Source organism: Drosophila elegans, unplaced genomic scaffold (genome assembly GCF_018152505.1).
Source record: "Drosophila elegans isolate 14027-0461.03 unplaced genomic scaffold, ASM1815250v1 contig_208, whole genome shotgun sequence".
Classification (NCBI taxonomy): domain Eukaryota; kingdom Metazoa; phylum Arthropoda; class Insecta; order Diptera; family Drosophilidae; genus Drosophila; species Drosophila elegans.
In genome coordinates, this window is record NW_024545578.1 from 14,968,890 (window position 1) to 14,995,691 (window position 26,802).

The following is a 26,802-nucleotide window of genomic DNA, read 5'->3' on the forward strand; positions in this document are numbered from 1 at the left end:
TTCTTAAATAAATTTTAAAAATATAATTATATATCATAAAAAATACCGTCATTTCGCTGAGAAAAAACATACTAAATCCAAAATGGTCACCCTAATACCAACTTGTGCAACTACAAAACGCGCCATTCGCAAAACATAAACAAAAGTCATGGAGGAAAGCCAACTCCAGCCGAAATCGAAGGATTCTGTTGAGGAAACCGTGCCCAAGGCTCCCAACCTTCCCAGGGAAGTCAAACTGAAGGTTCAAAGGCATCTGAACAAGCATGGATACTCGCAGCAAAACCTGGTGGAAGCATCCAAATACGGCAAGCAAAACCATACGAACGCCGCTTTCCGTAAGTCTCAAAAATAACTATAACTATCAAACTTGATAAATATATTAATGAATCCTGCCCAGACTATGGGTCCACCACGATTAAAAGGGGCCAGGAAATGGTCAGAAATTGCGACTCCGTCAGTCTGAACAACATCACCCAGTGGCTGGAACTGATGAAAAAAGCCCAACTCTCGGAACTCTGCGAATTCGAGGCAGCTGCAGCTGTGAACTTCATAATCCATAACGAGGAAAAGCCATTCCCAGATGAACTAAATGGCATTGACTTGAAGTAAGAACTAACCAGAAATTCAGACTACAATTGTCCTGAAATCACACATTTTCCTTTAAAACGTCCATTCCGTTTATTACCTTTAATTTCATTATAACTTGCATACAAAAACCTATATACTTACGAAACTATTATCTGTAAACTATTATACCAAGTATTATAGTATACAGGTTTTTATGCTAATAATAAGTAGACTATTCGTAAGCCCTGTTTCTATTCTACTAAATTTCAATTTATTGTGAATTTAAAAGGCCTTGGGCTGCAAAGCGCGTAATTAACGCATGACATCAAATTAAGTTTATTAAATGTATTTTAGCGAAGCGTATAAATTTTTGGAAAATGCTCTAATGGGCCAGCCCCAACGGAAGCTGAGCGAGCCCACCAAGGCATTTCTGTGCAGGGAAATCGAGGTGAGCATAAGAAACTCACAAACCAAAAATAAATATCTAAAATCTGTACTCTATAGCTCCTTATACAGGAGGCCAACACCGACGAGTCAGATGATATGGCTCGCAGCATGGGACAGTGCCTATTTAACCATCAGATCGTGGACTATATGGAACAGCCCCACAAATGCAGCTTGGATCCACTTTTTCTGGACGAAAAGCGAACGTAGAGAACGTGAAGAGTAATTATAATTAGATTATTTATTCATTTCCACACATTTATTAAACATTTAAATTCAATTTTTGTTATATACGTACATTGTCACATGCATTTGCACTTTTCCATCTTCAATCAACGATCGATCCCACGTTTATACATTAGTATTACTATGCCGAATGGCCCAACCTTTGTACGTATTAATATTCGATAATTACATTCATAATTAAGTACTTGACTATAAACAGTTTTAGCACATTTAAAATCTAGAATTCCTTTAGTTGTACACAATTACTTCAAGTAGTGTAAGTACGAGTATAAGAAAAAGATTAAGGGTCTTTGGCCTTGGATTCTCTCAATTGCATAACATTTATTGTGCATGATTGTTTTCAATAGTTGTGGTTGCCAATTTGCATTGCATAGACTAGAGTAGAGATAGGTAGTTTAGTTTTGGTTTTGCTTTGATTAGCTTTGTTTTAAACTTTAGGAGGCATAAAAACAGTTGAGTGCTGCCTGACTCCCACAGCATCACAATAGAATCACAAGAGACAGAGTTGGCTTAAGTTTTTTTTTCAATTTCATTACAGGTTCTAGGATGTCACACTTACGATAACATAACGTACATACGATCAGAGTTACATACAAATTCGAATACAAATATAATACCTTTTAATATTAACCGTAGTACTCTCATTTAAAACGATCTTTTCATACAATCAAATGCAATTCAATAATGTACATAATATAATTCTTAAATGTTCAGTCCAGTTTGAGCTTTTGGTTTTCCCCTCTATATATTTTTTGTTTGGTTTGTTTAGTTGTGTGTCTTCACGTAAACGTTAATTAAAATTAAGTAAATCTAATTATGTATACGTACGATTAAACGCTAGAAAATCATACAGATATGCCTTGTCCTTAGATCGCAATGTGTAACAGAAATAAACGGAAAACTCAGACTGAACAAAATGCAAAGCAAATTCAGGTGCATGGCAAGGATATGCTGGAGTTTCAAGATCATGAGCTGGCATCAACTAAACGCAGATCCAAGGGATCGAGCAAACACAACGACATCAACGTAACAGAAAATTGTAATTGGTAATTGGTAGTTGGTATTTGGAAATTCGTAATTCCGTAATTGATTAAGAATTAGTAGTGTCGGTAGAATTTTGATTGTCCCGTTCCCGTTCGTATTATTCAGAGCATAGACCATACGTGTATATGTTATAAAGTAGGTTTTTAGCGTGTCCTCGGTAGAGAGTTCGTCTTGCTTCTTGCTTGTATACATATATAAATTCATATTTGTTTTTGTTTTTTTTTTTTCACTTCTATTCCGCTAAACATACCACAACAACGATAATCGCTTTAATTGCAGTTTACGTAATGAATACATTAATGACTTCTTCACTAAAAAGTTTCAAGAGTTTACCATTTATCATATACCACACTATACAAATTGACTATAAATTTGAGATTGAGATTGAGATTGCCTTCAGGAACATCGGCTTCATTAATTGTTCTGGTTCTATTGCGGATCGGTAGATATTGGATCGGTGGATTGCATTGGGTTGCATTCGTGTATTTACCTTAGTAGTAGTTTTGGGTGTGCTTGGAGATATTCCCTTTGGACAGAGAGTGTATATTTAATGGATTGAATGATGGGGAACATATAGGTGATTCATCACTGTAAAGCGCAGGCGGGAACCCTCGAGGTTCTTGGCTAAAAATAAACTTCTCTTTGTATTCGTGGTTATTTATATTCATTTTGATTGCGTTTGCTGTAAAGCTCTGTGATTAGTTTGATTTTTTTGTGGTGCTAGGTACGATGTAGGTACACGATTTTCTCTTATTTGCTTGCTTATTTGCTATCTGAGATAGCTGAGATTGATGGTGGCAAAATAAATATAATATTTATATATTTTCTTCTCTTGCTGGTGTATTATGATATGTTCGGTCAGTTATGGTTTAAATTAAAACAATACTCTAATGCTATGTATATGTGAGTGAATATTTGACATGTGTTTTGGCCTAGCGTAAACATTTATAATATAAATATGTATATTCGAGAATAATTGGGGTTTCTATGAATTGATTGCACTCTGCATAGTGGTTTTTGTTTATCTCTGGATCGTGAAATTCCTTTTTTGATTGTTGGATGTGTTTGACACGTTTGTTTTGGATAAATTACAATTCATTTGTGATTATTATGTTGCTTTGGTCACATCGAATTGGATTGGCTAACAACATTTAGAGTTTCGACTGAAAATACTTAGTTAAGCTTGCTCTTGGTATACGTTTACAATGTTATATATTTATGTACCGCTAAGATAAGTTGATTACTGGTGTTTCATAAATGGACCGAAATTGCATTGAAAAGTAATTGGATTCTTTTGAATGAATTTATCTGTTTGCGTTTCTGTATCTTTAGTTACGTCCGGAGAATAGTTGATACTGTAATAGAGTTGTTGCAAGATAATTAGGCCATCAATCTGGTTGTTCGGTTTCAAACGGTTTTCAAAATACATAAAGCTATTGGTGGGTGGTATTGTTAGATATAGTAAGTAGGTATTATCTAGCTACGTTGGGAACTGCTGCAGCTACTCGGGATTCGAGGTGTCTCGCACTCCTTTACGGATATTACGTATATTACGGGAATTACGAATACGGGAAAACACCAAATACTTGGAGACAAGTAGAGAGAAAGGGGCACACACAATATTGTTTTTTTTTTATTTAGTTTAAAGAGTATATAGGTATGTATTAGCAAAAAAAAAAGGGGGGAGACAAACATCGGGTTCGGTTGTCATGCATCAATTCGGTTCTCGGGTTTGCTTTCTATTTCCGGTTCTTGCGGCGGGTTATCTGGATTATCTGGATTATCTGGGATCGGTTGTACTAGTTTTTTTTTTGGGTTCAACTGGTTACGCAATGCAAACTACGAACATCTATCTATGGGTCAACTTACGGCTAAATGTACGTGTCTGTGTTGGATTTGCACCGGATGTGGGTGACTACAAAACTACTACTAAGGTACAGTTGTGGATGAGTGTGGGTATAATCGGGAGTTTCCGGTGACCTCTCACCTCCGGTTGGTTGGTTAGTTGGTTGACTTACGTTCAAGCGGAGCTTTGCTTGTCTAGGTATCGGTAGCTACTCTTTTCGATCTCATCAAGTTACTAAATAGTATGTATATTCTTACAGATTTGTCGCACAATCTACGCACTACGCACTTGGAATGCGAGAACCTTTGAACTCTTAAGGCACATTTCGAAGTATAATCATAATCATAAGTACGGCGAAAGCAAATTATAATTTAAAATGCAAAAGCGGGCGGGGGTTTAATTGGGTTGAAGGTCAAAGCAACACTGATTGTGCAATAGCCAAGTGTACATTTAACAATTACAATAAATTCGCAATGACTTAATCGTAGTAGAGTAAAGTACAATACAAATGCATAGCAACATCTGGTAAGTCGGTTAACAGATTCATATAGTTCAGATCGATATAGGTATGCAAGATAGCAGGTAAAGCAGCCTTCTGAAGCCTTCAGTGTCAGTCAATCAATCAAGTTTACACATAAGTTGTTTATTTTACATTATCTCCGTGATCAGCAGCGTAATTCGATTTGTTTTCAGCTTGAATTTTCTCATTTTGTTTATCTCAATTTTCGTTTGTCGTATTTCCTGAATATATAAATATAGTGCAGTTCAGATGGGCAGAAAGTAAAATGGCAAGTCAATTAGTACAGACACATTCACAATGCCATGGAAAACGTCAATTCCAAAAACATTTAAAAACACCACAACTATTCTATTTGTATTTCTTTTAAAACTAAAAATTTACAGGCGCATGCATTTCAACGGGCTTTGGTTTTAAGTTGCTTATGTTCTTTTATTTTTTAGAGTTTAGATTACAGAAAAAGCATCTATTTCACCTTTGTTTCAGCATTTGGATATTTTTAAAGTTCAGTAAAACCTAAACTGGAACATAAAAAGGGTGGCAATCCGAGGTATCATGCATATTTTGTTCATTAATTCAGGTTGGATGTACACAGAAAACGGTTTTGGCATTTACATTTGAATATATACATTTTAAATTACGTTTTTTATGAATTTTAATTAATTTCCTTTCACAAAACTGCTCGAAAATAGCTTAAGAGTTTTTCTGTGGGCTCAGTAAAATGTTTAGGATTTGTAGGACACTTTCAAACATTGGGAAAATAAATTTAAAATTGCTTACTTGCCAACAAAATTATATTAACAGAAATCAAATCTGAGAAACCATGCACAAATATTTGATTTTCAACTTTTAAATCACAACTTAAAATATTTATACACTACAAAAAAACTAAAATAAATTATTTTAATAGTAATTTACAAAAAATGTACCTTGATTACCGCAATATACAGAAACTTAAATATATTAACTTAAAGTACATCTATAATAATAACTATCCTATCATATCATATAACTTCAGGTTGAACTAACTAACTCATAAGAGTGTGACCGGGAAAAAGTCCTTTAATCCGACATAAAACCGATTTTATCAAAGTGCAGGTGCTTAAGCTAATCTAGCTGGTAATGTGGTCTTTAACAATAAAAACACTATCGTGGGATTACGAGAACGATTACCAGGACGACAATGATTAAGGATTCAAATTAAGTTAACATCACGTTCCGCACAAAAACACACACACACATGCAGCGGTGGCAATAGTGTTTGTGTGTGGGTGGATAAATCTGGCTTTTCTCAGAAATTAGATTTTTCAATGACTAATTGAATTTAAGAATTTACACGGCCTTTAGATTCGTTTTCCTTTTTTTTTTGTTTTTTTGGGGCAGGGACTTAAAATCGATTGGGGTGGCAACAACTAAGATAATTAATAATATCAATCAATAATAAAGATAAATAGTAGTTACTAGTATCCAATTTTGGGCTATGTGATGGATAACTTTGTTACGATTTCGGATATGTTTAAACATTAACACTTATGGTACATACAAATATAAGACTTGAATAAATTCTCCAAAAAACAACAGTTGTGTATTCGTTCTATTAGTAGGTATGCATATAAATATTAGTAATTCGTTATTGGTTTTAGTTTGGTATCAACTTTGTGTAATTAGGCTATAGTAGTTCTCACATAGGTACGTTCATTCATTGATTTGGAATGTATTCTTTTCTTTTTTTTTTGTTTGCTACATTTTACCCTCTGCCCCTGTTGCAAAATATTCCTTTTGATTTGTTTCCATTCGACTGGAGGTTATACTATACACTATACAGTATATCGCATATAGTTCGATCTGATTGTTTTCGAGGCTGCCTTTTAATTCCTTGGCGGATTGAGATTGAGATTCATGCTCCGCAGCTTGGCCTTGTAACGCACATTGTTGAGACTCTGATTGAAATTGAGGCCATAACTGGGGCCGTAATTGTAATTGTAGCCGGAACTGAACTGACAGCCGGAATTGTAATTGCTGGTGCTGGCTGAACCGTATCTGCTGGAATCGGCGTTGGCCGGAGCCTCGCCGATTTCGTTCAGATCGTATTATTGACTGAATGTGATATTGAGTGACGGACACTTTCGGACGCTGCTGTGGCTGTGACTGAGGCTGTTGCGCGTGCCATTGACCCGCAACAGCGGCACCGGGCTAACCGTGCCGGATACGGAAGTTAATTGTCTTACCATGCCGGATCCCAGCTGCTGCAGCAGTCCCGATCCGGAGCCGAGTGGACCCGATGACAGGACGGTGGACTGGCGGCGCGACCTTATCGACTGCATACTGGACGACAGCAGGAACGGTACACTGCTCGAGGTGTTCGGCATGGAGCCACCCTGTTTTTGGGAGTACAATAAAGGAGATTTCTTTGGAAGATTAGTCGGGGCTAGTTGGTGATAGTGCAATTCGTTCTTCAAGACGGATGCTTTCGGAATTATACTTTTTTCGTTTGATTTTGTGCTATGTACAGGGTCTGCGATGTGAGGATGTGTGAGATGTGTTGGTTGAACCCAAGCCTTACCGACGGATATAATACATTAAGCTGATAGTGCAACAAACAAACAATCAAACAAACCAATAGACAATCGAACAAACAATGAAAGTAAGCCAAACTTGAACTCAATCAATCAACAGACAGGAGTAGGTCGAAGCCAAAACATTGATATAAACGAATTACAGAACACAGAAAGTCCAACTGAATGAGAATATATAGGATATATACGGATAGAGGTGTGTTCTGTACACATGAGGCTGAATGCGCTTGTGGTATTTATGCATATATTCCAAACCAAATTTGGTCTCGCAGACATGAAAGGCAGGAGGGTGTGGGAACGTTGGGGGCGGGGCAAATGAAATCAAATTACATTAACATAAAATTTAATATCAGCATACTGCGTGTGCGTATGTGTGTGTGTGTGTGTGTGTGTGAGTTCGGTTGTGTGCTTGAGTGTGTGTGCGTGTCTAGACCTTAAATAGTTGAGAGGCGGAAAAAAAGGGGGGTGAGCTGAAGAGACTGAAAGAGAAAATTAAATGGAAAATCCGAAATTATGAAACGTGTACTCACGATCATGCTCCGTGCAAGCTGCGAATTTTTTTTATTTATACGTATATTCGATTTTTGTATCAATTATTTTTTGTTCGTACATGAAACGAAGAACGGAAATATACACACATGAAATAAACTCAGTCTTGTGTTTTGTGTTCTTTGGTTTTCTTCTGAATTAACATCAATTCACAGCGCTGTTGTTCAAAAATTTAGCAGCGAAAATACACAAAAATCTGGCTTTCCATTTGTGTTTATTTATTTTTTTTTGTCAGCCATTCAAATACATATATTGGCAGTGTTTGTGTTCAGATGTATATGGTATTTGGTTTTTCATTAGTTTCTTTCTGATACGAACGCAACATGAACAGAGTTAAATGGAAACGAAATCAAATAAACACTGAGCACGATCAGGACATTTAATGAAGAAGTAGTCAGGTTTATATAGTATAGGTATAGTACAGATTAGTAAACTTAAATTGTTGTAGTATCTGTTGTATTAAACATTGACTTTAAGAGAGTTTATGGCCTATCCAATGACTTGTCGAAACTAGCCATAGTATTGGCTTCTTTTTTCTTAATTAGGAAGTCTATAGCTTTTATTTTATTTGAATAAAATTAACTGTAAAAAATGTTTCCTAAAAGTATGATGTTAATTCGAAGTTTCCTTTGCCTGTGGTAGTTATTTGTTGTTTTTAAAATACTTTTTTTCTCTAAGATAAAATTAGATTTTTGAAGTCTTTAGACCACAAACTCTCTCTTAGGTTTTAAAAACATGATTGCCTTGAAGCCCTTAAAAGTATGTTACAATTTTCAGCCTTGAACTCTCAACATTTTGATTGATTTTGCCTCCATCAATTCGATTATTCCGATGAAAAGTCCTCCATTCCCCAAATTTTACAGCGCAGAACTTCATTATCTCGATGCTCTTACCCACTGAAGGCACTTTGTATATACTTAGAAATAATAGATACGTAGATAGGTAATGAAAATAACATGAACACCAAAGACAACAAAAACGGGACAGAGTCGACTGCATTATATATACACCGTACTGGATATTAGCATAGGCTTTTATTTGGCCCAATCCCAGAGAGAAGGAGACAGAGAACGGAAGAACAGGCAGACACAGTTCAAGAACAGGACTCTTGAAACTTCAAACTGAACGAGGAACCACACAAAAATAATAAACTTGAGAACAAACAGAGATGAGTACATGTACAGGAACAAAAAGCAGCAGCGCAGCAAATGCACAAAAGAAATCGGAAATACGTAAATAAAATATACAAAAACATAACCATTAAATTAAAATGTCAAAAACTTTTGCAACAGATTTTCCATCCAAATAACAGCACAAGTACGAGTACGAGAACGAGAACGAGAACGAGAGATTTAGGCAGCAAGTCAAATTCATATTCAAACGCAGTTGCAGTTGCAGTCTCAAATAACGAGTACATATCGAAAAGGGGCAGCGAGAGACGGGTGCGAGCGAGCGAGCAATAGAAACTGAAACGGAAGCGCATCCTCTGACTTCCGTTCGCCATTTTGTCTGGCAATCGTTGCTTTGTTCAAGTGATGTTCGTGTGTGGGTAAACAGGACAGAAAGTAAGCTTTAGAGTGCTTTCGGAGACGACAGCGATAACAATGAAACGACAATTAACAAGTTGGCAAGACAAAGTCCATTTCGATGTTGGCTAATGGTGCTGCCGACAACTCGCACACAAATGGCAAACGAATCCGTTCAGATAGGCCTAGCTATGTTTTAAGTGGTATTATACCCTTAAAGAGGCTTTCGAAATTTAAGAAGTTTAATTTCAACATTTAAAATACAATTTTCTTAAAGTGATATATATTTTTGATTTTTAAAAAACTATTTCCTTATTGTAAGAAATTGGTTAAGATATATTTATTTAAATTATTTTAAACAGAAGATTTTTTACAAAGTTATTTTTATTTTCTCGCTTCTGTTTCATATAATTTTTTTTATTATTCTGAAGTTCAGAAAACGATTTTTTAAGTAATGTGTAAATTAAACTTTCGCCTCCAAGGGAACAATATCTTCGACTCGGTCGAAGCTTGCAGTGTTCACTGTAAATCTGCATTCACATAACTGGGATTGCTTTGTTTTTTAGACTTACAACATAGGCCGAAGTGGATGGCACCGATAGACTCGATCCAGAGCTACCGCGAGCACCGTACTATATTGAAGGATAGATAAAATGCATGGCGATCGAGAGACCCCAAAAACAACGTAGATTTGGTTGTTTGTTTAGTTATTTTTTGTAAAGTGTGTAGGTGATCAGTTTAGATCGGGGAGATAAGATATAAGAGAGTGTGTGTTAGAGCATCTGTGGTATGTAGACTTCACTGCGGGGTCGGGGGGAAATGAGCTAATACATAATTTGCATTCATAACTTATTAGATCGGAAATCAAAGTACCAAAGAAATAGAGAAATGAACCCAGAACGGAATGTTTCTTGTTTGGATTTGTACGTAGTCATGTGGGCAATGTTCTTGCTTGAGAACTGAGAACTGTTAACTGTGAACTGTAACTGTAACTGTAGATTGTAGTAAACACGATAAACGCTACGCTAGGCGGTATAGCTAGAATGGCTATATATAATAGTATACAGAGTAGTTCGGCGGGTTAAACATGGCACATGAGCTGCTGGAAAAGCCAAACCAAGGAAACAAAGAAGCGACAGGGCGCGCTCAAATTAAATATCAATAAAAATCAAATAATGGCAAGCCTTTTTGTGGCCGTCGAGTGGGCCAATTGAGTGGCAGCGCGAAAAGTAAAATAAATAGAGGGGGGCACTGGGAGAAACCACAACAAACAATGGCGGCCACAAAATAAAATCCAATGAAAAATTAAAGGGAAACCAAATCGAAACTGATAATGAAACTGAAACTGAAACTGAAACCCGGTGCCGGTCCAGACACAAACAACTTACAGTTGGCGGTGACAAATTGATGGTGGAGCCCCGCCGCTCCTGTGGCCCAATGCTCGAGTGGCGCCTCGTCGGTAGCCCGCTGCCAGGAGTTCCGCCTGGCGAGGAGGCGCACGAGGGCGCTATCCGGATCTTGGGGGTCATCAGTGTGTTGTCCGAAAGCCGCCGGTTGGGGAACACGTTGCCCACGCGCAGGAAATTGCTGTCCGGCGATGAGGGCGAGCAGCCGAACCACCAGCCGCCCAGCATGCCAGAGCCTACGAAAAGTCACATTACACAGAGAAAAAACTCGGAAATTAATCACACAGATAAACAACAAAATTAATTATTAATTATTTAAATTAAGTTAAAGTTGTCTAATGCATTTTCTTAATAAGCAACTGTCGCAGACTTAAGACTTATTACTTTTCACGGTAAAAAAAAAATAATAATATTAGCATTTTAAATATTAGTATATGTTCATCGCTTCCTTAGTTTTGAATTTATTTACCCATATCTTTTCTTATTTTAACATATGTTAAATAATATTTGCTAAAAGCCAAAGAATCCAAATTAGTGTTCTTCAATTAATTTGCCTTACTTCTTTAATGATTTTCAAAATAAATAAAATAATACTGTTCTGTAGAATATTCTATAAGTCTAAATAAGTATAAGTATTTTTGATTTGATTTAAGACTTTTGATTTAACATGAAAGTTCGGAAAATATTTCATATTTCTCAGGCGTTGTTTTTATAAATTGGTTCAATTGTTATCATATATACAACTTGTGGTTTTGAGAGCATACATTTGCTATTATTTCCCGAACAACTGCCACATCAGTAGTGTGTTGTGAAGCTAATTAAGTCTAATAATGGTCGCGGTCAGGACCGAAAACACAGGCATATAGCCTTCGGCGGCATCGGGACCGCAGTGAGTACCAAATGCCGACAACCGACAAACCGAAAACCCGAATACCAGCCATCCAAGGATTCTCTTGCCTGCGATTCTGTCACTGCCAAGGACATTCGCACATTTTGCGGTTGCGGCCGCTGCACCTGACTTTCCCCCTCCGCCCCGTTTTTCATTCCCATTCAAAGGCAATTTATGACGAAAGTTATTAACTTCAATTCGTGAAAATCGTCAAGGTTGCTTTAGCCATTTTGCATTTGCCATTCGGTTGAAGTTGAATTTTATTCCGTTTGTAGCTTTAAGTCAAATGTTAAACGACTATACAATTATGAGGATTAAGAATTAAGCTGGCGTAAGTGTCGTATGAGTAATTTTTAAATAAGAAGCACTTTAAATTGATTCGAAAAAAATAGCTAAATTTTGATTTAACTCAGAGTTTAAATATTATAGGGGTTCATACAAGTAACATAAGTATATAAATATTCACTCAAAAAAATCAAAGTGATTTATTAAAAACCGCCTAATTATTATATATATTTTCTTATAAAAAGAACGATTTTTCTCCCATAACTTCTGTACACAATTAAATATTTATATATCAAACAATAGTTTCTTTCAAAAACCTTACATTTTTACTGCTTTCTGTGACTTTTAAGAGTATTCGACTCGGTTGGCCTGTTTCTGAATGCCTGAAAATGGTCTGGTCTCGTTTGTTTGCGACTTTCAAGTGGCAATATGCAGAAGCGACTGCAGACAGGTGGCAGGGTGGAAATTAACAAGTGGGTCGGCGGGTTCAAGGTGGCTCTGACCTCGGCTGTGGCAAATTGTCAGTGACACAGTGGGCCACACTGAGCTGAGCTGACTCGTGTCTGCGGGCGATTAGGGCCATCATAATAAATCATCATTAGGGCGAAAGTTCATTATGCATTGCAGCCTGTGTTTCCACGGCTGATAATACTCGGCTCCGGGCGGTGCTTTTGATTTTCATGTTCGTCATTATAAAATTATCATTGCCAGGATAATACAATTAAATGCTCGGCACAATGGCCCGATTTAGGAGAAACCTTCTGATTAGTGGCCAGGACAAAAGGGCTCCTGTCACGTTCGATGAATATCAAATTGAAATCACAACGAAATTCCAATTATACATGGCCACAGGCGGCCACTTTACTGCCAACCAAGTGGACAGATAATCCCTGTCCCATAAATACAGATTCAGTAAGTTCTTAGGTAAGCCGAAATGTTTAGTCTTATCATTCTGTTTACTTTTCACTATTTCATACATTAATAACAAGCGATTTGGCTGCTAAGATGTTAAATAGTTCAAGTCAAAAGAAATGCATTATACAATTTATTATGAATAAGGAAAATGTCCTTTTATTAAAGATCTTATAAGTTTGAAAGGCATTTTTCTTCTAGGCTATATAGTTTTCATATATTTATCACTGATTTTTGGCTTTTCGACATTTGTCATTAAATAAATATATATACAATGAGCTGCTGGGATCCACTTACCGCCAGAATTCTTGCGGGCCATGTCCTCGGCGCTGGAAGTCTTGCGTTGATCTATGCGCAAGTTGGGGATGTTGAAGGGCGGCGCGTTCATGTTGTCCGTCGAGAACTGGTGGCGTAGGGTTCGGTGGCGTTCCGGCGAGGCCATCGACAGGTTGTCCAACTTCAACTTGTTCCTCTGCTGCCGATCAATGGCCTCCAGCATTTGCTGCAGCACCTGCAAAAAAAAGCAGCCACAGCAGCAGTTCAGCGCGGAACTCCCTACCTGAAATAGCAACCCTTCTCGGTGAAACACTCACCTCCAGCAGGTAGCAATATTGCTCGAAATTGAGTGCCGGATTGACGGTGTGCGGAATGAGCAGGGGCAGCACATTGGTGGCCATCGTCTCCACAGTCAGTCCGTACGTTTTGTCCACGAACAGTTTATGATAGATGCCTGCAAAATTTAATTAATAAAATCGTATTTCTTGGCCCGCTCGAAACAATGCACTAGCTTTCAAGCACTAAAGTTTTCAAAGGGATTTCAATAAAAGGTCAAGGTTCCATAGCAAATAAAGGAAAAAACTTTTTAAAGCATACATATTAAAGCAAATTTAATATATACGTCACATAAGCATTAAGAATTTATTACACCAAATCAAAGAGAATTTTAATTTAATTTGAATTTTTATAAAAACAAATAACATATGATAACAAAAAATGTTTTAAATTGAGTAAATGTATCACAATCTGAAGGTGCTTTTAAGCATATACTTTAATTTTCTTTAACCCTTTTAATAAGTAAATTTCCAAGCTTAAAACATAACTAAAGACACACAAGTGTTTTCCCCTTAAAAGCGTAAACAAAGAAAATAGTTAGCTTATAAAGTAAATCAAACTATTTGTTCACAATTTAACTCGTTCTTGTATAGGTAACTTAATCAAATTGTCAGCTTTTACAGCGTTCGCTTAAACATCTGTGTTGCAATTTGTATTGAATTATGTTAGCATGCAAATAAACTTCTGTAAATCTGTGCTGTTCAAATGTGTTTCGTGCAGTTTAATTAGTTTTCGATAATGGTCTATGAAAACAATGGCGATTGGAGCGTGTGAAAATGCTGTGGGCATTGTGGTTCAACTTACGAACAGTACGCATGATGATATCGGGATCGGGAATGCGTATGTTGGCCAGAAGCGGGAGGACCTCATCCATGACCTGGCATACAAGTGTGATAAATGTGGTTCTTAGAGGCGAGAAATGGAACCCAGACTACCCACCTGAGCCCGCTCCATGCGGTCCATGACTCGCTCGATGCACATAAGCACATTCTGCACTATCTTCGGATCGGTTATGTTCTTCTCGAACACCATTTTCACCTTGGGCAGGACCATGCGGCGAATGGAGAGCTCGTCGATGCTATCAAACACATTGGCCACAGCCACAACTGCAGCACTCTGTGTTTGGATTATTAATTGAGTTTATTTATATTATAGTTGACAGTATAAGGCATATATAAACTTTGATTGGCACAAACTAAGAAAGATTTTAGAAAGCATAATTTTGGAATCATATAAATAGCAAATATATGAAAAAATTTACTAGTGGCGGTATTTTATTACTTAATTAAGAATTCATGTTATTTTTAAAAGAAATTATACGGCTCTTTTTATTTAAATTTGTTGTAATTTAAACTCTATTGGGACGAAAAAATACAAATTATAAAGTTGAATCAAAGGTTCCCAGTAACGTGCATAAATTTTTATTATAAATAGTTCTAAAATATATTTTAGAAAAAAACACTTTACTATATTTAGAATTTCTCTAAAAATATGTTGGTATTGATGTCTTTATAAGATCTTGTAAAATATCGTAGCTGGCAAATATAATTATTAAATGAAAAATATTTTCTTTTACGAATGTTGCCCCAAAACCTTTAAGAAAAATTGGTTTCTTTTCAATTCGCTGTTATTTTGTTTTCATTTATTGAATTTAAATTTCTTCTCCATCTCTAAGGAGTCAAAATTGCGGAAAGAAAATGCAAATTCAGTTGGTCGGGCACTTTTGTGCTCTGAGTCAGCGCTTGAGTCGCAGTTAATTAAGAAATTGCTGCTGTAATTACACAATCAGCTCCGTCGACGACAACCCATTCCCATTCCCAAATCCATTCCTGTTTCCATTACCATTTTCCGTTTCCTTTGCATTGACATTGCCATTCGGCGGTGTCTGGACTGATTTGCATATCCGAGTGGAGCACTCACCTGCACTTGTATCGTGGAACCGTCGAAGGAGTAGAACAACATCGGCATTATGTCTGTGGTGACGTCCTCCGGCTTCGTCTTCTCGATAATCAAATGCAAATTCTCAAGTATCGTAACGCTGGCCTGAATGGATTTCGGTGTATTGTAGATGATTCTAAGTGAGATGTATCACAGATTTCATATTTGATTAGTGAAAACTTTCCATGCCGATATGTATGACGGAGAAATTACTAAAAATAAGTGTGTGTGTGTGTGTATGTGAAAAGTTTGAAGGGCTAAGTTTTCTTTTATTTCAGGGCCGGGTGTCAATAAGCATCTTACAAGTGGCCACAAAGTTTGTCGCCAAGTTTCGGCAAAGTAGTGAGCTCTTACGCAGGCTTTGTGTGCCTTACTAATTTATGCACGGCTACCACCAAAGGTGAGAACTCCGGCCCCCACTTGCCGCCCGACCTGGGAAAGTTTGCCAACCGGGCGAGCTCTATAAATTACAATACGAACTGTCGCCTGTCGCAGTAGCGCAATAAAATGTCATGAAAATTGAATAACAGAGAAAGAAGTGTCGCGAAAGTTTTTCAATTGTTCAAGCATAAAGTTCGGATCGCTAGAGATGACGCTGGATGAACAATGGCACGATTGAAAAACTTTTATTTATATAACTGTCCTTCGATAAATAAATATTTTTAAATAGAAAAAGTACTTCGACACTTGATTTGTTTCCTTTTAAACTTTGCAGAATATATGCTTTTAAATTTCCTCTTAATTGCCATTCATAAGTGCGTAACCCTCTTAAGTACAGTACTCATTTTTGTTTTGTTTTACGAGTGTTAAATTATTTAATTTCTTTAGTTGCTAGTTTATGTCCTATTTATTTGAAATACCTCCTTAATTAATTTTTATCCAGACATTAATTGTTACCTAGGAGGCCTACTTTACAACTGTATATATTTGTATTTGTTCCTCATTAATTTCCGTTTGCTTTCCTATTGATTTAAATACCTTACTATTAATCACCTAATTAGAATTAATGCCTTGCAATTATTTCTATAAAGCCGCTTCTGCTTCTATAAAGACTTATAGCTCGGTTTCCATTTGTGGTCACCTGATTGGCTTTCAATTCCATTGTCTTCCTTAACAAATACGCTATAAATAGGTCCACTTACTTCATGGTGGCCGACATGAGGGTGTCGTACTCTGCGTGCGTGGCTTCCTGGACAAAGAGCATGACCGGCTGCAGGACCGCGGCAAGGACCTCGTTATTGTTGATCTCCGACTTGAGCATGGGCCAGATGTTCTGCCACCAGAGTTTCTACAGGAAAAAAAAGGGAGAAAAAGGTGCACGAATGTGGGGAAGTCATTAACCAGTCTATGTCATTTCAATTGCCAATGCTGAGCCGTCATTAACGGCATCAGACAATGGCCAAAACAAAAAAGAAGGGGGAAGAAGGAGGAAGGAGGAAGGGACTCCTTCCGTGACAGAAAACAAAGGAGAGTCGCAACAATTTTGTAACTGACATAAAACGGCTCGTAATTCACAAATTGTTTAGCCGTAAAGCGCACAACTTGGCGCCGTTAATGATTAATGCTCTGTCAGTTCGTTGGCCCAACGTTTTGTCCACCAGACTGCATCCTTTTCCGGTGGGCGAGGGAACTGGGACTTACCCGTGGTATCAACGGCATGGCCTCTATCAAGGTGGTCTTGTAGAACTGGGACTTCTGCTGCGTGTCCTTCATGTTGACCACGTCCAAGAATTTGAGAGCGTTTATGGGCGTATCGCTGTGAAACACAATAAATGACAGCAAATTAAATCTCCTTACTGCCACGCGCTTATTTTTATGAAAATGTATTAAAATTGTGTAATCGCTTCAAGTGCTTAATTGCGTTTTTTTGTTTAAATATAATTGTAGCTGGATTAGTTGGTAAATGGCATCAATTAAACAATAAGCTGCAAGTGCGAACCAACAAAATTAAACAACATCAAATGAAAATGCCACAGGAAAGCCGCAAAAATTAGCTAAAGGCAATATTTATCTAGGTGGCACTGAAATTAAAATATAAAGTCCCCACAGTGCGCCGCAACTTTCTATAATGGAATTCTAAATACTTTTCATTGTTATGTAAATCAATTTGTTGAAATTTAATTGCCAAAAGTGTTTACTTTCGACCCGCATCCCGCCCCATTTTGTTTGGTTTTTTTTGAGGTGGTGGTTTCCGGTTATCTGGCATCGAGCAGACGAATACTGTGAAATTGCCACAAATGCGAAATAAATGTGAGCTATGCCATGCTGTTTTAGTTTCGCTTAGTTAAGCAATGAAACCAAATCACATTGCGTATTCGCCGCGTAGTCCAGTTGATTTCCGCTCTTGTCGACTTAATCAGGGCAATCGACCAAGCGGAAAATCTTATTTCAAATCTGCTACTTGAGCTTAAAAGGAGGAAAGTTAGCTTTCCACTGATTGCCAAGACACTCGAGCCATTTGCATACGCTGCTAAAAACGCGGAAAATGTTGACAACATTTAAATTAACTTCAAAGTGCTGCCAACCAACCAACCTGACTGAATGACTAACCGACTGGCTGACAAACAACGGCAAAGGAGGGCTGTCAAGGTGGTTGAGATTCTACAGTCTGCCGGTGGTGCTTTTCCGGTGGAGCAGGACAAACTGGAGGAGCAGAAGCAACAGCATGCTGTTGCTTTCACTGTTTTGCAGCTGCTGCTGCGCTGTCAGCGCGTTTAGATGCGTAAATGGTAGCAAGAGGTATATGAGTTATATTTTAATCTTAATCGCTTTGAAAAACAATTTTAAAAAATATTTTCTAAAGGTATACAGAATCATAATAACAATAAGAGAATAATACAAAACAGTTAATCCATGTACATATATCCTGAAGTATATAAAACATAAACTAATGTCTTAAAATATTTATAACTTGATAATAGACAATGTTATATGCTAAAAATCGAGTTAAAGTTTAAAATAATTTTAAAAATACATTTTAAGGAAAGAATTACACAAGTTTTTCAAAAAAAATAAAATACAAGTAAATTTTGGCTTTTTTGGCAATAAGTAGCTAGAGTTTTAGAATATCAACTGAAAAATTGTTAAATAATTAATAAATTGGAAACAATACAACAAATATTGCTGCTCAAGTAGGCATTTATAGTACAAGCAATAACAATTTGTAAGTAAATATACAGGAACTAGCTTGACCCGCCAACGATTACGCTAAAATATTGCCCTTATGAAAAGCCAATTTCAATTCAATTCACAAAGCACCAGCAGCAGCAGCATTACCACACAATTGGCTACTTTACATGCAATTCACCTATGGGGCATATATTCTAGAGACAGGCGGTGGTATTCCCCAGCTGAGCAACGATGTAGTTTATGCCTGGGTTGTGCAGCCACTTCAGGCGCCACTTCTCCAATGCCATCGCCATTTCCATCGTCTTTTTCTTTGTTTGTCTAAACGCGGCACGTCGTCCTTCACCAGCTTTTCCCTCGTCCTTCTTTTCAGATCTCAACGGGAGGCAGGCGAACAGCTGCTGTCGTCATAAATCCCAGATTCAGGCAGCCGGGCTGGGGAAGCAGTGCCACTCCAGCTCGACTACCACAGCACAATCAGCTGAAAAGCACCGACTTCTTACACAGGGAAAAAAACTGATGTGATGCCTTAAAGGTTAATTTTAGCCTAAGTAGCTTAATAATATTCTTATACGCGAATTCTTCAGCTTTATATGAGTACCAGTATCTTTTCTTTTATAGACATTTATTTCACCAAAATGAAGTTCTTAAGAACTAAATTTTATTTTTCAGCGACTTTCACGATCTGAGCAGTAATTTTTCGCCAGTGCACAGCTCCCATTCGCTTTGCATTGTGTATGTCTTTCAGGTCTGATTACCGCTTTCATTTAGCAAACAGACGTAATTAAAGTGTGCGTGTGTTGGTTGAGGAAAGGTGGTAGGATGGATGGTTGACTGGAGTGCAAAAAAACAAAAAATGAAACCTTCAATTGAATTTCAGCTACAGGTACAAATTGGCTTAGAGATTGCGTGTCGCAGTGGTGTGCTATTTGTGTTCCCAACAGGTGTCAATTTCGTTTGAAACTCAAACAGAAACTTTGAGCGTGGCTGTGCAAATAGCCAATGTTTGTAGCGCTTCCTGTTGCGTCATAGCTGAAAGTTAATTAATTTGCCCACTCACATGAAGTACTTGATGAGCTGCAGCAGTTGGGCGGTGGGTCTGGCCGTTGCATCCCGACTGGCCATCCGTGATGTGGCCTCCTGCAGGGCGATTGGCAGCCTGGGCATCAGTTTGTGGACCAGATCATCCAGCTGGAATGGGGGGCAAAAAGTGAGGGGTGGCCCCAAAACTCTCCATAAGCATAAACGAAACAAACTTTGCCACAACATTAGAAACCACTTGGGGATTTCAACGTCGGAAGCAAACGGCCAAACGGGCAAACGGCCAAATGCCCCGGACTGGACGAAAAGTTTTAATGACAAACGCCCGCGGGATGGCTGCTGCTACTGCTGCTGCTATTGCTGCTGCTACTCCGTCACCTGTCCGCACAAGTGGCAAAATAATTAGAGTTTCAAGTGGACTTTTTGATTACATTTGCGTTTGACAAAGCTGCGAATCTAATTACGGAGCGCAAACAAGCCCATCCAAGCGTTGTGGCTCGGCTCAAAACTTTTCATCCATCCAATTGGCACTTGTCGCTCCCAGTCCGCCGTTTCCTGGCCGTTCAGAAATTAGAAATTGTTTACCCACCGATTCCATTTGCTTCGCATAGTTAGAGGTGGAGTTCCCGGCCTGAATCAGCGGCCTGCCGTTGTTGAACACCGCACAGATCACCATTCCCAGCGAGAACATGTCGCTGAGCAGGCTGCACTTGGACGTTGACTGAGTTTCGGGAGCTAATCCAGGTTAATTAAATCAAAACAATAAGATAAAAGTTCATTAAGCTTATATTTTCCCACTGGCAGTTTATATTTATATAATTTCTAGGATAGGCAGAAATAAATAGAAATTACTATTTATTTGTATATACAAAAATAAATATAATTTCTTTAATTTAAAATTCACAATAATTTATAAGAACTTATATCAATATGTCTTGCAATAATATACTTTAAACAAGTTATAAAATTATAACTGAAACAGACTGTTTTATTAAACCTAGATCCATTTCAATTTAGTTTGCTCTCAATATGTTTTTTCTAAATTTGTTATCTCTTACTGTTTGGAAATAGTTAAATATTTTATTATGAACATAGAATAAAAGAATTAGATACTAAGCATTTACTATCAATAATTAAGCCATTGATGGTTAACCAGCTCTAGGATAACGAAACTACTATTAAATTCCTATTTTTCTGATGATATATCATTAGTTTTCGCACAAGAATGCGCCAGAATTGATGATGTACATCATTGACATTTTCGGATGAAGTGAAGAGGAAAAGGACATGACCAATCTGGATTTACTCACCCATAAAGTCGAGATTCGGCTGGGCCATCTTGGAAACCCGGTTGCTCCACGGCGGGCACGGAATGGAGCTGTTCAAATCGTTCTCGTTCATTCGCTCTGCAATCCGAATATGCGAATATGAATACAAATGGCCGACCCCGGCCAATCCATTTCAATTTGGAGGCCCCCGGACCGCACTCACCCACATATTCCATGCCAGCCAGCTTCCAGATACCGCGCTTGGTTATTAGTATAGAGGATGGACACACATTGCGATGAATTACGTGACCGGAATAGTGCAGATACGCCAGGGCCTCGGTCAGCTGCAAAACACGGGGGTCACATGTCTGCCTGTCCTGAAAACTGCCACTCACCTGGAGAAAGCCGTACTTCAGCTCCATGTCCAAGAAATTGTATTCCTTGGCATGGGCCGGTCGCTGGGGCAAAGTGTTCGCCGCCGCCTGCGCCTGGGCCGCTGCCGCTGCAGCTCCGCCCGCCGCCGGCGTCACATTGGTGGTCTCGTAGGTCTTCGACTCCTACACAGTAAAAACATTTTTTAATTATTTCAATTATCCGCTTCTTAATTTTGAATTTAAATATATTCCCGCAAAAGGTATAAATGTGGGAAATCATACAACAAATTAAGCTTTTAACCGGACCCAAAAAAAAAATAAATCTTTTTTTGTAACTTATATTTAAAAAAACGGAAAACCCCAAATTGGTATATTTGTGGAATCAAAAATTTGACAGATCTTTTTTTTAGGACTTATATAAATAAAACAGGAGTTTTATAAAAATAAAAGTCTCCTGCAAAGAGTGCTTTAAGCACTTATTTAGTTCAAATGCAGTATATTTTTAATATTATTTAATTAATTCACTGAAAAGTGCACAATGTCTCCTGGTAAGAAAAAAACACATTTAGTGGCCGCCGTTATGCAAATCTACAGCGTTTCTAAAGGTTTGGGTAACTTCCCAAAATCAAAATTTAAAATCACCGGAAGCAAATGGCTTAAAAATCATTACAGTGCTCAAAAAACCTGTTGCGATTAAAAACTATGCACATGCCCCTTTCACTTACAACATTACATTGGGTCGGACAAAAAAAATCAATTAAACCTACAAATAAAATATAAAAAAAATGTTTTCTGTGCATAATGCGAACAGGTAATAAAGAGTTGGGGGCTAATCCCGGACTGAGCTGGTCGGGTAGCCTTAAATTTGTTTCATCCTCGGCAACTTTCAGCTCAGGGCTTTAAAATTTCCATTCAAAGCATTGCATTTGATGATAAGCCATTTGAATCTATCGTGTTTCTGCTATTTGTTCGACCCTGGGCTTTTTGTTTTTCCGATGGCTTTTCCTTTTCCAATTTTTCGTTTGCCTTGTGTGTGCATGTGATTGCTTTGAGTATTACCTTTTCTGCAATTTTCAATGTAATTTAACTCGAATCGACTTTTCTGGAAACTAAAAACTATTCAGGTTCCATGGGTTATTGTTGAGCTTTTTTCGAGGGTATAAGTGCTGCTGTTGTGTAGCCTTAAGCAGAAGAATAACAGTGCGTTTCGCTAGTGAAAAAACATTTTCTAAAGTCTTAGAACATAATTTATATGGCCCAATAATTCCTAATTCACACAATCTCACGTTTTTTAAATCAAGACGACACCCTAAAAGTTGTGCTTCATATTCATTTAACATCACAAACATCAATATGCAATTATAAAAACCTTTGTCTTAGAAATGAGTTCAAAAGTCTACTAAAATTTAATTATGAAAGAAAAAAGTTTCAACATAAGTGACATGACCTTTTGTTACACTTTAAGCTTTTGTTATAACTAAAATTAAAAAGAAGTGTCCTGGGATAAACCAATTGTGTACTTTTGTCGGTAAAGTGTTTGACTATAGCCCAAAATTAATTAGAGTTCAGCAACTAATATAATCCAATATCCTGGCTTAAACCACCTTTAAGTTGTGACACGCACTGTGTGTGTGTGTGTGCGTATCAATTTCCGAGCTGTGCAGACCAACTGAGCTCTTTATTGACTCAATCTTGGCAGCGTAAACTTTCCCATATCCCCACACACCACACACACACACACATCCTCAAGCACACACAGACACGCACTGTGTAATTCTATTTTGTTGTGTGCAAGGACTGGCGTTTGTGTTTCTGTCATGCATATCCAGCAGTTCCAAGTTCCTACTAGCCCACAGCCACGCCCCCTGCCCGCCCACTCAGCATTGTACTCAAAGTCAAACTATGCACTTGGCTGGTCTGCAAAAACTTTAACAAAACACAGCAGCAACCATCAACCAGCAACATCTACTGCAGCAGCAACACCAAAAACAGTGCCACAATCAACCCAACAGTATAAACATTGTTTCGCCTACACCTGGCAAATGGTAGATGACGATACTGGACGATAAGTTGCACAACAAAAAAATTCCAAAAATCAGTAAACTTAAAAAAAAATTATAGAAGTGTATGAAATTCTATAGAGTCGGACAAACAGTTTTTAATTCAAGCATTCAATTATAACTAGGTTTGTAATTAATATTTTAAAGTATATAAGTATAAAAAATTGTAAATTGTTGTAATTTATATGTTTCCTTTTTAATAAGTTTAATATTTTATTTGGACTAAAATTACAATACTAAAATAAATTTAACAGATACTTTAAAGTCAAAATAACAATCTTAGATTCTATTAAACTTTTTATATAGTTATTCATTAAAATAATACTTTGGCTATTGTTAGTCACTTAAGACTTCAGCTTTATCATCAATATTTTTGATAACAGAAAAAATAAAATAGCAAATAGGTGAAAATCAAAAGATCTATCTCTATCTACGCTATTCGCGACTTTATAATTTTGGTTTTTTTTTTGGCATCGAACATTTAAATAGGAATCTCGTTGAAAAAAAAAATCTGTTTTTATGTGCTGAAAGGTAGTTTAATCAAATTTTCAATTATTTTTTACTGTGCCAAAGAACTGAAAAGCGTCAGAGAGCGGAAAAAAGGCCGCAACCAATGATGAAATGAAAGGCAACCAGGCGACAACACAAATTGCATGTCCGTGTCGCTGTCAGCAACTCAAACTAGCAACTGGCAACTGGTAACTAAAACTGTGGCCAAAACTCACGTGAAAGGCCAACACATTCGAGAGGCTGGCGAAGATGGGCTCGGAGGCGAAGGCCAGTGTATCCGCACTCTCCTCGACCGTGTGATAGATTTGGAGTATCTGGGGGGCAAGAGAACGGAGCACAAAGAGGGTGGGTGGTCGTACGGAAAAGTAACTATCGACTTGGGGGCCACAGGACCATACTCACCCGCGGATGGCGGAAACGTTCCAGTGTCTTCACCGAACTTTTCAGCAGCTCAGTTATGGTCTCCTTGCGTCGCGGCTTGTGCAGCTTCTCCGCAATTTTCTTCTCGAATATAAACACCGAGCATTCCTGCAAAACGGAGATGGAATTACGTTAACAAAAGAGTTGAAAGAATCAAGCTTGCTAAAAATGAATTTAAATATCATTAAAAAAGTAGTTAAAAGTCATGGGTATTTTCACGTCTTGTACTTTTTTTAATGTCAACTCTAAAATAAAGATTTTATATACGGATTTAAAATTTTTTGATGAATTTGAATTACAATTTTTTATGAAGATTCTTATTTGTTGTTCTGCAAATCAAATATTTGCACAACTTAATTCACTAAAGAGCAAAAAACACTAAAAACTAACTTTTTAAAGATTTCATTCATTGCGGTTTACCATAGTCTAAAATTATTAAAAACTTTTTCTAACCGTTAAAATGTTTTGTATTTAGGTAAGAAATACTTGATTCTAGATGCTTATTAAAATTTTAATTAAGATATATAATATGTATATAATATATATAGCTTCTTAAATATTTGAATGAATACTTTTTAAAAAACCCTCTTAAATGTAATTTATAGAAGTAAAGTAAGAGAACGTTCATCGTTGTTCATCGACCTTAAAGATAATGTTTTCTCGACCTCGGGCTCAGCTCACTTCCACTCACCTTGTTGTCACTTTTGCGGTACGCGTCGTGGATGCGCCATACCAATTCTGGGCCGGCACAGGCCACCGGTTTACCGATTTCGAAGTACTGCGTAATGGGATTGCCATCGGCGACACTCTGCGTGGCTGTGGCGGCGGCCACATTGGTGCTCTTGAATTTGGCGAACATTGTGCCGGCGGGCATACCATCGATTAGCTTTGAGAAGACATTCGAGAAGCTGCCCTGTCGCTTGGGGCCCGGCTGCACCGGTGCAGTGCCGCCGATGGTGGGCGCCGATCCACTGCCGCCCACTGGTTCGCCGAGGGTCGAGCCGGTCGCAAGTGCACCAGGTCCTGCTGGCTGGGATGAAGATGTCGATGGCGATGCTGATTGTGAGATGAGTGGTCCACCTGCTGCGCTGATGGACAGTCGTCCGCGATTAGTGGTCGCTATTGCCGCGCCGGAGGGTGCTCCTCGTGCTCCTGCTGCCGAAACGCCACCGCCCACTTCCTGGCCATTAAAGTTGGCGTGCCGACTGGCAATCACTGACACGGGCGGATCATAGCCACTGAAGCCATTCGATCCGCTGATGGTGCGTATAACTGGAGACGGAGGTCCTGCCAAGACGCCCCCTCCCACGCCTACTCCGCCCACGGACACCTTGCGCTGCTGCGGCAAATTAATGTCGAGCACTGTGCTGGCACTGCGCTGTCGTACCGCTGCCACACCACCCGCACCTGCCACGCCCACAGCAGCCGCTCCCGCCACTCCGCCGATGCCGATGCCGACGCCGACGCCTCCTCCTCCTCCGACGAACTGCTGCTGGCCACTCCTGGCCGGTGAACCCGTTGCCACCACTGCCGCTGCCACCGTTCCTACTCCGGATCCCGCTCCTCCCACTCCGACTCCAACTCCGCCAGCTAACGCTCCTGGTCCGCCCGGCGGCGTTATTCCCACAGCGCTGCCACTGCGACCGCGTTGCACCTCCTCGACACTACCCAAACGTGAGAAAATTCTGGCCGCCGTTGTTGCCGTCTTTGATGTCTAAAAAGGGGCCAGGAGTGGTCTCCTCAGACGGTGCTTATAGCCTTTAGCTTTCTGCAAGGAGAGAGAAATAAAAAAACAGCACCAGAGAATGAAAGTAAATTTCATTTTAATTGCGGCCACTTCACATCGCTCATACGCCCCGTTGCCCTGCCGACCAAGAGACCAAGGCACTGGCAATTAATGCGCTTATTGCTCGGCTTGGCTTGGCTTTTGTGCTCAATTTATACACTCATTAACCACCGGCAAAAAGGGAGAGCTTAAATTTGCAGGTAAGTCAGAGTCAAGGTGGTGGGCTAATTCTATTCATAAGAACGTTTGGCTGTACTCGCGAATTATGTGCACCACTGGATTGTAGCCAAAGCTCTAAGAATGCAAAATATACTCCTAATCTTCTCTAATTAGCCAGGACTATTTTTACGCATATTTCGACGAAGCATTGAGTGCATTTTGTGAGCTAAGAAGACTAGCCATCAATAACAAATTGAATTAAACAAAATTTATTCAGCCAATTTTAATACACCATAGTGTTTGACATAATATATTTAAGCTTATTTTATTTGTTCTTTATGTTATTTTAATTTCAGCCAATTTTCAATTTCGCATTTTTATGAGGTATTTAAAAATGGTGGTTCCAAGCGCTTGTATTTACTACACCATAAGCCGACCATAATCGGATTGATTGAAATGAAAATTAAATGGAAAAAAAATAAACTCTGTCTGATGTGCTAGTTGAAACGTTATTTATTTTTAAATATATAAAACAGTTTTTAAGCTTTAATTGACGGTATCCATTAAGTCAGCCAAATCAGTATACAAATAAGTCAACCAATTAGTTGAATAAAATGACAATAAATCTAAATATAATTACCAAACTATTTTAGTTTACTTAAAAAAGGATACACTTAGTTTTACAACATTTTGAATTAAAC

General features: G+C 38.2%; 2 protein-coding genes across 12 annotated transcripts; one reads left to right on the top strand and one right to left on the bottom strand.

Annotated features, from left to right (window-relative positions):
* The first annotated feature begins 107 nt into the window (after positions 1-107).
* LOC108150258 lies at positions 108-1,887 on the top strand. 4 transcript variants are annotated; one of them, XM_041708020.1, is made up of 6 exons: positions 108-335; positions 398-605; positions 922-1,015; positions 1,072-1,233; positions 1,374-1,401; positions 1,796-1,887. In XM_041708020.1, exons 1-4 carry the CDS (start codon positions 149-151, stop codon positions 1,219-1,221), a joined length of 639 nt encoding a protein of 212 aa, XP_041563954.1. In that variant the 5' UTR covers positions 108-148; the 3' UTR covers positions 1,222-1,233; positions 1,374-1,401; positions 1,796-1,887. The 4 variants fall into 4 exon arrangements, with proteins under 4 accessions (XP_041563954.1, XP_041563953.1, XP_017133827.1 ...); XM_041708019.1 differs by having other exon boundaries at positions 1,374-1,887; XM_017278338.2 differs by lacking the exon at positions 1,374-1,401.
* Positions 1,888-1,903: 16 nt separating this feature from the next.
* LOC108150257 (SCY1-like protein 2) lies at positions 1,904-25,866 on the bottom strand. Of its 8 annotated transcripts, none has more exons than XM_017278334.2 (19): positions 24,848-25,866; positions 24,139-24,264; positions 23,952-24,050; positions 21,188-21,349; positions 21,016-21,136; positions 20,835-20,930; positions 20,114-20,259; positions 19,544-19,674; positions 16,999-17,113; positions 16,500-16,645; positions 15,340-15,493; positions 14,359-14,535; positions 14,224-14,296; positions 13,401-13,537; positions 13,105-13,318; positions 10,704-10,957; positions 9,888-9,947; positions 6,893-7,042; positions 1,904-3,656 (listed from the first exon to the last, which is right to left on the bottom strand). In XM_017278334.2, the coding sequence occupies exons 1-19, from the start codon at positions 25,028-25,030 to the stop codon at positions 3,630-3,632; spliced, it is 2,571 nt and encodes an 856-aa protein (XP_017133823.1). In that variant the 5' UTR covers positions 25,031-25,866; the 3' UTR covers positions 1,904-3,629. The 8 variants fall into 8 exon arrangements, with proteins under 8 accessions (XP_017133823.1, XP_017133822.1, XP_017133824.1 ...); XM_017278333.2 differs by having other exon boundaries at positions 6,893-7,072; XM_017278335.2 differs by lacking the exon at positions 9,888-9,947.
* Positions 25,867-26,802: the final 936 nt, after the last annotated feature.